This window comes from Scardinius erythrophthalmus, assembly GCF_964197995.2.
Source record: "Scardinius erythrophthalmus genome assembly, chromosome: 12".
Classification (NCBI taxonomy): Eukaryota; Metazoa; Chordata; class Actinopteri; order Cypriniformes; family Leuciscidae; genus Scardinius; species Scardinius erythrophthalmus.
The window spans coordinates 315,001-326,164 of NC_138232.1; the positions used below are offsets into that span (position 1 = coordinate 315,001).

The 11,164-nt window shown below is 41.2% G+C and overlaps 2 protein-coding genes across 7 annotated transcripts in view; one reads left to right on the plus strand and one right to left on the minus strand.

The window, feature by feature from the left end:
- The window catches only part of kdm6al (lysine (K)-specific demethylase 6A, like), an 89,556-nt gene extending 88,743 nt beyond the window's left edge, over positions 1-813 (minus strand). For both annotated transcript variants that reach the window (XM_081381184.1, XM_081381183.1), the window contains exons 1-2: positions 340-813; positions 156-219 (exon numbers count right to left, since the gene is read on the minus strand). In XM_081381184.1, the coding sequence (XP_081237310.1) occupies positions 156-219; positions 340-497 (222 nt within the window). In that variant the 5' untranslated portion in view covers positions 498-813. The remainder of the gene's footprint in view (positions 1-155; positions 220-339) is intronic.
- A 630-nt stretch (positions 814-1,443) lies between these two features.
- Positions 1,444-11,164, plus strand: LOC308699970 (FUN14 domain-containing protein 1-like). Of its 5 annotated transcripts, none has more exons than XR_014031251.1 (6): positions 1,490-1,534; positions 2,988-3,144; positions 4,746-4,821; positions 6,605-6,733; positions 10,243-10,389; positions 10,778-11,164. XR_014031251.1 is itself a non-coding variant. In XM_081381185.1 (5 exons), the coding sequence occupies exons 1-5, from the start codon at positions 1,504-1,506 to the stop codon at positions 10,318-10,320; spliced, it is 471 nt and encodes a 156-aa protein (XP_081237311.1). In that variant the 5' UTR covers positions 1,444-1,503; the 3' UTR covers positions 10,321-10,658. The 5 variants fall into 5 exon arrangements, 3 of the variants coding, with proteins under 3 accessions (XP_081237311.1, XP_081237312.1, XP_081237313.1); XR_014031252.1 differs by having other exon boundaries at positions 1,497-2,087; positions 10,778-10,957; XM_081381185.1 differs by lacking the exon at positions 10,778-11,164 and having other exon boundaries at positions 1,444-1,534; positions 10,243-10,658.

Sequence of the window (11,164 nt, forward strand, 5' to 3'; positions counted from 1 at the left end):
GAGCTCCAGCGCAGCGCGTTGACGGAACGCGTCGCACTCACTCCCTCACACCCAGACCGCGGGAAACCGTGTCACTCACTCGCTGTCATTTTGCACTGAGTGTATGTGTGTGTGTGAGTGTGTTGTGATGCGTTGATTTCAACGCGCGTCCTTACCTTGATGAGCAGGGCCTTCATGCTGGCGCCATCTTCATGAAGCCGCTGATATCCGAACAGAGAGCTGCGAACGAGACACAAACACACACACACAGGGCTCGGGATCAGCTCGCTTCCGAACACACACCCCACACCCCGAAACACCCCGAGCCGCTCGCGGGCTCCGTTAAGCGTTGGTTCAGACCTGTCGACGCGGGCGAGAGCGTCGCTCTCCTGCGCGCTCAGACGCGGTGAGTCCTCCTCGGGTTCACTCGCTTTTCCCGCCGCCATTTTCTTCTCCTCATCACCAGCAGCGCTGAGGCGTCGAGCGGCGACGGCGAGCGACGCGCGGCACGATTTCATGGAATCGCACCGGGAGAATGCGAGTTCCGTTCGTCCAAAAGCCACAATAAACGGAAACTTTTTCCCAGTAAAACGCGCTTCGGTTTCTAAGCCCCCTTACGAAGTGAGTTGCTCGTCTTCTCACATTGTTGTGTAGGAATAAACTGTGTGATGCGGCGGGTCAATGTTTATGCGTGACTTGCGGCCTGTGCACACTTTAAAAACGCGGAACGTATTAAAACAATCTAAAGTTGTGTCCGCCACCAGATTAAAGTTGTTGTAATTGTGTCACACAGGCGAACCCACGCCGTCGTCGTGACCACGCCCTCTCGGGCTCAGCAGCCAATCGCCGAGGAGAACGCGAGCGCGTCACTGGCCTTGTCCCAAAATGTTTTGGTTCTTCAATCCTTTCGGTAATTTAGTTTCCTGTAAAGATCGCTTGAATGCGCGACTCGAAGCCTTGAGGGTTCCACGCGATGTTTGGAAAAATGAGAGGATTGACTAAAACATTGGAAAGCGAACGGCTAATTTGCGTTGTTATGAAATGCAAATAGAGAGGTGTGGTTTTCATGAAATGGGGAAATTGGAGTGACAGTTGTGCAGTTAAGGGTTAAAGCTTAGGCCACTGTGGCTCAATCCTTTTCTTATTTCCTCTAATGTTCACAGATAATATGGGCGAAAATCTCATAGTTAGAAAACGGTTTTGAAGCGGAGAGATGAACTGCATCCCATCACTAACCAACGCTTCCCATCCTGTATAGTCGTGTATTTAGTGTTGCTAATTTACTATGAAATGCACTAAATACATAAAACATAAGAAAGAAATGAAATGTAGTAACACAAACTCATCAGTAGCTTGTATTCAGAATAAAACATTTCAGGAAATGCCTGTCTTATGGATATGAAAGCGCAGTAATAACCGGACATTGGCTACTGTATAATATTTGAAACATTGACGTGGCTGTAGGCGGCGCGCACGCACAGCTGTCAACATCACCTGACGCCATGACGTCACACATCACCCAAAATGGCGGAACAACAACAAAAACAAGACACAGGCTGCGTTCCAGTCCAAAATTGTCATGCCCTTCACTTGCTAACTTCCCTTCGTCTCGTTCACTCGGATGTACGTCATTGCGAGTGCCCACTACTGGCGGAAACTGCAATGGGCTGAACTGGAACGTCCTAAGCACTTGATCACTTGGAATCAGCTGTGGAGTTGATTTATTATTTACATTTTTTTCCCTTTAAGAATTTGTTTAATGCAGCATCCAAATGTTTATAGGTGTGTTTGGGTTGTTTTAAATTTAAAAAAAATTATAATTAATATATCATAGAGTTGTCTGTGTGGTGGTGATTAGACGAGATATGCGGTGACGTCACAATCGTGTTGCATTGTGGGACATATAGGTGCCTGAAGTGTACATTTGAAGCAGACTCGCTCCCTCTGTCAAAATCGAGGGAACGAGGGTCTGTCCATATAAACTTCCCTCGTCCACTTCACGAAGTGGAACGCACTTCAAAATGGCGGCAGGGATTCCCCCGAGGGGAAGTGCTTAGGGAAGTTCGCAAGTGCGTGTCTAAAAGTGGACTGGAACGCAGCAATAGAAGGTTAGTGAGTGAGTGAGAGTGAGTATGTGAGTCTGCTGTCAATAAATGATGATCGAGTGTTTAGTGGCCGTCATTATATCTCATATCGAGCACATTACATGCCAACAAAAACCAAAACTGAGAATATGAGCTCGTTTCATATTGTCCTTCTGTTGGGTTAATCTCATTTAAAAAGTCGTTTTTCGCTGAAAGGCCGCATTTTACCTCAATCAAGTCATGTATAGTGTCGTGAGGTTTTATATAACGTTACTACAAACTAACAAAATCTTACTCCGTATTTTTGTCTTGTTTTCCAGGACAAATATTTGAAAGTTCTTAAATCAAGATACATTTACTGGAGAAGCAAATTGACTGAAGATATAAAATCTGGTTTACTGTAAAAAAAAAAAATGAAGTGAGTTTGTGCTTAAAACATGAACAAATATGACAATGGAGTCAGAAAAATAATAATGTTTTCCCTTCGAATCAAGTTTATTTTTCTGACCCCATTAGCAGATATTTGTTCTTGTACAACTCACAAACTCACTTCATTTTTATGATTTTTTTTTTTTAACAGTAAACTAGATTTAATATCTTCAGTCAGTTTGCTTCTCCAGTAAATGTATCTTGATTTAAGAATGTTTAGATATTTGTGCTGGAAAACAAGACAGAAACACTGAGGAAGAACATATTTTTGAGATTTTAGTCTCTGAGTTATAATAATAATAACAACCAGCAAAATACAGTCAGATGAACCGGGGTGTTCCTGCAGTCGTGTGTCATGTGACCCTCCATCAATATTCCTCATGCTATATGGATATAATACTGCAGCTGCTTCAGATGAATAACAGCATCACACACTTCACCTTGAGCTGCTGTGTGTGTGTGTGTGTGTGTGTGTGTGTGTGTGTGTGTGTTCAGGACAGGCCGATGAAGACGAGGCGTTCGAGATGCTGGATCTCAGCACATACGCTCGGGGTCACCAGTGGTGGAACACCGTGATCGGGAACAGCTCCGGCCCGATGGCAGAGAAGTACTCTGTGGCCACTCAGATCATGATGGGCGGATTCACGGGCTGGTGCGTTCCCAGTACACACTGCTCTTCATCACCTCTCGTTTCCAGTACACACTGCTCTTCATCACCAGTAAACACTGCTCTTCATCACCAGTACACACTGCTCTTCATCACCTCTCGTTTCCAGTACACACTGCTCTTCATCACCAGTACACACTGCTCTTCATCACCAGTACACACTGCTCTTCATCACCTCTCGTTTCCAGTACACACTGCTCTTCATCACCTCTCGTTCCCAGTACACACTGCTCTTCATCACCAGTACACACTGCTCTTCATCACCTCTCGTTTCCAGTACACACTGCTCTTCATCACCTCTCGTTCCCAGTACACACTGCTCTTCATCACCTCTCGTTCCCAGTACACACTGCTCTTCATCACCTCTCGTTCCCAGTACACACTGCTCTTCATCACCAGTACACACTGCTCTTCATCAACAGTTCATTCATCTCGCCTTTAATATTGACGTCTGGAAGACCAACGAAAAACTTAAAGACGAACTATTCTGCTTTCCTCGTCTTCATCTCTTCAGTGTGTGATGTTGCTGTGTGATCATGAAGAAGCTCCAGCTCTTCTCTACATCAGTGTCAGTGTTCCTGAACTCCTGAAACGCCTCCATTGTATCTCGAGTTTCTTCCGGGAACGAACTCGTCACAATATTCCTCATTATAATAATTAATGCGCAGAATAAAGGGGCGGGGCCTGGTTGGGTGAGTTAGTAGTGTGTTAAACTGGTGGTTATGGAAAGGGGCAGGACATTTCCCAAACACACTCGAAGCTCTCGACCAATCACAACACACTGCCCTAGCCGACCAATCAGAGCATAGTGTGCTTTTCAGAAGGCGAGGCTTCATAGAGACAGGAAGTAAACAGGGGTGTGTTTCCCGTACCGCGCTGTAACTCGCGGCTTCACTGCTATAGTACGATCCATCGCTGAAGAGATCAACTAGCGAGTCTCGACTGTTCCCCGTATTGTAGTAAGTTGGTCGTTCAGCCGTTGGTTAATGATGTCACTCAGGTGTTGAGTAATAACTGCTGTTAATGACTCTGTTTGAGATCGAGTTAACGCGAGATGTTTCGCTATAAATTAGACATGGCATCTGAGGAATATTGCTCATGTTTCTCAGTTATTCTGCTTTATTTCCAGATTCACTCATAGACTCGTTCTTACGCGCTAGAGCTCGCTCACACATGCGCACTCTTCAACACGACGCTTTAAATCTCGACAAACTAAAGACGTAAATGACACTTGTTTGTATTCTAAATAACAGATATAGATTGCACTGAATGTCAGGTTACACACAACTCTGCGATGCTGTTTGCGAATGTTCGTCAGAACGATGGTTTCGGGAAACACACACTCGCTGAACTGATGATGACGACGGAACCTGCGACTATAGTTGGCTAACGATGCTTTCGGGAAACAGAACGTTACTGCCAGACTGAAGAGAGGAGCTGCAGTGGAGAATATGGGGAATAATCAACATTCAAGCAGGAAAACCTGCTCTAGTAGAGCCGGAAAACTACATATAGACACTGTAAAAGGGGATAATAGTTTTTCTCTATTCTTCATTGTTGTCTTTCCTCTGTCCTGCTTGTCTCAGGTGTGTGGGATACCTGTTCCAGCGAGTGGGAAAGATCACCGCCACTGCAGTCGGAGGAGGATTCCTGCTGTTACAGGCGAGAACTACAGTTACTTAGGCGACCTTGAGTGTCCAGAAAGGCGCCAAATAAATAAAATGTATTATTATTATTATTATTACTGATCACACTGATCAACTGGTGCTTCAGTGTTTAGATGTGACTCAATGGTAGCCTGGGAAAACCCAGACAAACTTCCGGCAAATTTAGATTTGCTCTGCATGTAGTCTGGCAAAGATCCCATTCAAGCCGATTTCTAATCCGTCCAAATCAAGGCGCCAATCAGAAACGTTGGGGCGGGCTTTACACGATGACGATCGCTCTGATTGGTTTTAGGTCTATCCAATTGCGCTCAGAGGCATTTGAGCGACGTCCGTTCAACTTTTAAATGCAATATTATATTCAAATTGCAAACACATGAGGACAGTCTCCATGAAAGACCCACTGCCATGGCGCGAAATGCAGATGGAGGGCAGGAAGTGTTGTGCTACATTTAGGAAGCACTATAACAAACTCAAAATGCCTATGTTTTGCGTCGTTTATGGTTGCTCAAATCGGTCAAACTTTTCAATTTTGCTTATAGTTTCTATAATTAGCAAAGAGCATTTGTGTTAAATAGGAATACATTGTAATAATGTTAATCAAGCTGACTAAATCACACGACTGTGCAGCAGTTCACAAGCACTTACAATAAAAATACAATATAATTTAAAACAAAGACAAGCTCATTATACAAAGGAAATAATATTACATATCTAGACAAATTGGGTTGCTTATAGTAGTTAAGAATGTCATGAACGATTTAGGCTAGATGTATTGATTGCATTAGTGCGTGATATTGAAGAGTGCGCGCCTCGAGCGCACGGCTGACACGACAGGAAAGTTTTATATTATATTCGGACATATACCGTGACAACATCTCATCTGACAGAGGACTGTGCGGCGCTGCTGACTGCGTTATTTATAAAAAAAAAAATGCATTGCTGTGAGATTGTTTGCTGTTGCGCGTAAATCCTGGAGAGATCTAGGATAGGCTGAAATCACTCACGTGGTGCGTCTCTGTGTGAGACAGATTTCAACAATCACCAGTCAAAGACAGCAGCAAAGCCATAGCACAATGAAATAAGGCAACTTATGATTTCGGAGGTTTATAATAGGCTATTGTCCGGTTTCATATTTGTCAGTCAAAATGTCAAAATACATTCGGGACTGAAGCCCCGGCAAAATCGTCTGGCCGCCTACTCTGCTTGCAAACCTACGTCTGCGGTCGGGAGGAGCCGAATCGGAAAATGCCCGTGTGTGCAGTGATCACTTCGTCAAGTGAGTTAATACAACTTATGTGGCTAGTATGTTTGTGTAACGTACCAGTTTCCGAACTTTGTAAAGTCAAAGTAATTGTTTCTTCTTTTCTTTGGGTTTGTAAGTTACCCCTGTAACTGAAGACAAACGTAACGTTACAGGCAAATCTTTCAATTCAGTTGAAAAATCGCTCCTCTTCATAACGTAAAGATCACGTCCAACTTATGTTTAGATTTTTTTGTTATATCTTTCTTTTGTAATAGCGTCTAAAGTAGTACACTATGGACTTTCCTCCATCTCGTCCATTCCGCTCTTCACTTCCTGCCCTCCATCTGAATTTCGCGCGTCATCACAATCACGTGACTGCAAACCACTGCAAACCCCAGAGGCATTTGAGCGACGTCCGTTGGTGACGCCCCTTTGGAAATGAGTTATTAATGAAGCTTTGCCAGACCATAACTCAGTTACTACTGAGTATGGTCTGGTTTTAACCAGGCTAACTCAATGGGCTTCTGTCCCGCAGATCGCCAATCACAGCGGCTACGTCCAAGTGGACTGGAAGAAAGTGGAGAAAGATGTAAACACAGCCAAGAGACACCTGAAGAAAAAAGCCAATAAAGCCGCACCTGAGATCAACACGGTCATTGAGGAGGTGAAGACGCTTCGTAGTTTCAGTAAAATGGACACGATAATGTCTTGTGCAGATCTGAGCTTCAAATAGCAGAAATTCATTAAAAGAATTAAATCTAGGACTTTAAAATGGATTTTTCATTTTTTCATAGTCTAGTTCAGCTCTATAGTTCAGCTCTATAGTCTAGTTCAGCTCTATAGTCTAGTTCAGCTCTATAGTCTAGTTCAGCTCTATAGTCTAGTTCAGCTCTATAGTCTAGTTCAGCTCTATAGTCTAGTTCAGCTCTATAATAGTCTAGTTCAGCTCTATAGTTCAGCTCTATAGTCTAGTTCAGCTCTATAGTTCAGCTCTATAGTCTAGTTCAGCTCTATAGTTCAGCTCTATAGTCTAGTTCAGCTCTATAATAGTCTAGTTCAGCTCTATAGTCTAGTTCAGCTCTATAATAGTCTAGTTCAGCTCTATAGTCTAGTTCAGCTCTATAATAGTTTAGTTCAGCTCTATAGTCTAGTTCAGCTCTATAGTTCAGCTCTATAATAGTCTAGTTCAGCTCTATAGTTCAGCTCTATAGTCTAGTTCAGCTCTATAATAGTCTAGTTCAGCTCTATAGTCTAGTTCAGCTCTATAATAGTCTAGTTCAGCTCTATAGTCTAGTTCAGCTCTATAATAGTCTAGTTCAGCTCTATAGTCTAGTTCAGCTCTATAATAGTTTAGTTCAGCTCTATAGTCTAGTTCAGCTCTATAGTTCAGCTCTATAATAGTCTAGTTCAGCTCTATAGTTCAGCTCTATAGTTCAGCTCTATAATAGTCTAGTTCAGCTCTATAGTTCAGCTCAGCTCTATAATAGTCTAGTTCAGCTCTATAGTTCAGTTCAACTCTATAGTTCAGCTCAGCTCTATAATAGTCTAGTTCAGCTCTATAGTTCAGCTCTATAATAGTCTAGTTCAGCTCTATAGTTCAGCTCTATAGTCTAGTTCAGCTCTATAGTTCAGCTCTATAGTTCAGCTCTATAGTTCAGCTCTATAATAGTCTAGTTCAGCTCTATAGTTCAGCTCTATAGTTCAGCTCTATAGTTCAGCTCTATAGTTCAGCTCTATAGTAGTCTAGTTCAGCTCTATAGTCTAGTTCAGCTCTATAGTTCAGCTCTATAGTTCAGATCTATAGTTCAGCTCTATAATAGTCTAGTTCAGCTCTATAGTTCAGCTCTATAATAGTCTAGTTCAGCTCTATAGTTCAGCTCTATAGTTCAGCTCTATAGTTCAGCTCTATAATAGTCTAGTTCAGCTCTATAGTCTAGTTCAGCTCTATAGTTCAGCTCTATAATAGTCTAGTTCAGCTCTATAGTCTAGTTCAGCTCTATAGTTCAGCTCTATAATAGTCTAGTTCAGCTCTATAGTCTAGTTCAGCTCTATAGTTCAGCTCAATAATAGTCTAGTTCAGCTCTATAGTTCAGATCTATAGTTCAGATCTATAGTTCAGCTCTATAATAGTCTAGTTCAGCTCTATAGTTCAGCTCTATAGTTCAGCTCTATAATAGTCTAGTTCAGCTCTATAGTTCAGCTCTATAGTTCAGATCTATAGTTCAGCTCTATAATAGTCTAGTTCAGCTCTATAGTTCAGCTCTATAGTTCAGCTCTATAATAGTCTAGTTCAGCTCTATAGTTCAGCTCTATAGTTCAGCTCTATAGTTCAGCTCTATAATAGTCTAGTTCAGCTCTATAGTTCAGCTCTATAATAGTCTAGTTCAGCTCTATAGTCTAGTTCAGCTCTATAGTTCAGCTCTATAGTTCAGCTCTATAATAGTCTAGTTCAGCTCTATAGTTCAGCTCTATAGTTCAGCTCTATAATAGTCTAGTTCAGCTCTATAGTCTAGTTCAGCTCTATAATAGTCTAGTTCAGCTCTATAGTCTAGTTCAGCTCTATAGTCTAGTTCAGCTCTATAGTTCAGCTCTATAATAGTCTAGTTCAGCTCTATAGTTCAGCTCTATAATAGTCTAGTTCAGCTCTATAGTCTAGTTCAGCTCTATAGTCAAGTTCAGCTCTATAGTTCAGCTCTATAGTTCAGCTCTATAATAGTCTAGTTCAGCTCTATAGTTCAGCTCTATAGTTCAGCTCTATAATAGTCTAGTTCAGCTCTATAGTTCAGCTCTATAATAGTCTAGTTCAGCTCTATAGTCTAGTTCAGCTCTATAGTTCAGCTCTATAATAGTCTAGTTCAGCTCTATAGTCTAGTTCAGCTCTATAGTTCAGCTCTATAATAGTCTAGTTCAGCTCTATAGTTCAGATCTATAGTTCAGCTCTATAATAGTCTAGTTCAGCTCTATAGTTCAGCTCTATAGTCTAGTTCAGCTCTATAGTCAAGTTCAGCTCTATAGTTCAGCTCTATAGTTCAGCTCTATAATAGTCTAGTTCAGCTCTATAGTTCAGCTCTATAGTTCAGCTCTATAATAGTCTAGTTCAGCTCTATAGTTCAGCTCTATAATAGTCTAGTTCAGCTCTATAGTTCAGCTCTATAATAGTCTAGTTCAGCTCTATAGTTCAGCTCTATAATAGTCTAGTTCAGCTCTATAGTCTAGTTCAGCTCTATAGTTCAGCTCTATAATAGTCTAGTTCAGCTCTATAGTCTAGTTCAGCTCTATAGTCTAGTTCAGCTCTATAGTTCAGCTCTATAATAGTCTAGTTCAGCTCTATAGTTCAGCTCTATAATAGTCTAGTTCAGCTCTATAATAGTCTAGTTCAGCTCTATAGTTCAGCTCTATAATAGTCTAGTTCAGCTCTATAGTCTAGTTCAGCTCTATAGTTCAGCTCTATAGTCTAGTTCAGCTCTATAGTCTAGTTCAGCTCTATAGTTCAGCTCTATAGTCTAGTTCAGCTCTATAGTTCAGCTCTATAGTTCAGCTCTATAATAGTCTAGTTCAGCTCTATAGTCTAGTTCAGCTCTATAATAGTCTAGTTCAGCTCTATAGTTCAGCTCTATAGTTCAGCTCTATAATAGTCTAGTTCAGCTCTATAGTCTAGTTCAGCTCTATAGTTCAGCTCTATAATAGTCTAGTTCAGCTCTATAGTCTAGTTCAGCTCTATAATAGTCTAGTTCAGCTCTATAGTTCAGCTCTATAGTTCAGCTCTATAATAGTCTAGTTCAGCTCTATAGTCTAGTTCAGCTCTATAGTTCAGCTCTATAATAGTCTAGTTCAGCTCTATAGTTCAGCTCTACACAGTCAAGTCAAGTCAACTTTATTTATATAGCGCTTTTCACAATACAGATTGTATCAAAGCAGCTTCACAGTATTAAATAAAATAGTACATCAGTGTATGTTTCTGGTGTAAAACATCCACGTTTGGTAATGCTGATCAATAGCACTGTTGAATCGATTAATCAAATTAAGTATCCCCAACTGAGCAAGCCAAAGGCAACAGTGGCAAGGAACCGAAAAACTCCATTCAAACTCATTCACAGCTGTTATAAACTCACTCTCTGAATCTCTTCTGCCCTCTTCTGGTTATGAAAACTTATAAACCTCCATGTTTTCCAGGCATCTGAATTTGTGAAGAAAAACATTGTGGTTTCCAGTGGATTTGTTGGCGGCTTCTTGCTCGGCCTCGCCTCTTGAGCCGACAGTGTTTCTGTGATGTCCCATCATGCACCTCATGTGTGTGAGTCTGATGAACTGGAGGTGAAAGTGAGTTTATTCTGTGCAGAACTGAACTCTATAAACTACATCACTCAGTCTGTGTGTGTGTGTGTGTGTGTGTGTGTGTGTGTGTGTGTGTGTGTGTGTGTGTGTGTGTGTGTGTGAAAACTATCGGATGGAAAAGTACTTTCCCGCTAATGCTTGTACAGGGTTTTAGTAATTTTGTTCTTGGTGAAGTTACTGTTGCACTTTCATGGCCTTTGTTTGTTTCTTTATGGGAACTGTTTACATTGTAAATAAAAATGACTCTGATTCAACTTTGCGACGTATTGATTTTTTTGGTTGTTGTTTAATTTCAACAGTAATATTATATGATGGACTATCCGGTAGTTTGTTCACATATTGCTTACCTATTTTTCCATTGGTCTTTTTCCAGTGGTGTAACTAAGGTCAGAGGTCATCAGAGGCTCAACGAATCATCAGCTGGAAGAATACAAAATAATATATGTTTATCCATTTAGTGCACTTTACAGTTATTAATATCCCATATGTTCAGTCATTTGAAGCTGAATGAGCAGTTCAGTCTTTGTGTTTGATAAATGTCGTCAGTAATTGTAATGCTTGCATTGGCCTTTATCTGTCTTTCTGTCTTATTTTTCTTTTCTCCTGCTGTCTCTCATCATCATGTTGTGAAACAAGACCAGTTTTGGGCAAGCTACTCAAAAATTAGATAAAAAAAGCTGTATAAAATACCAGCTACTTCTCCGAAATGGTTCAGACATAAAAGCTAAGTACACTACAAGTTAATTTGAATACATGATCC

Coding starts and splice junctions, on each gene's coding strand:
- LOC308699970 (XM_081381185.1), top strand. CDS start 1,504: ATGGCGGAACAACAACAAAAACAAGACACAG. Junction 1,535..2,987: donor ACAACAAAAACAAGACACAG/GCTGCGTTCCAG, acceptor GTGTGTGTTCAG/GACAGGCCGATGAAGACGAG. Junction 3,145..4,745: donor ATGGGCGGATTCACGGGCTG/GTGCGTTCCCAG, acceptor TGCTTGTCTCAG/GTGTGTGGGATACCTGTTCC.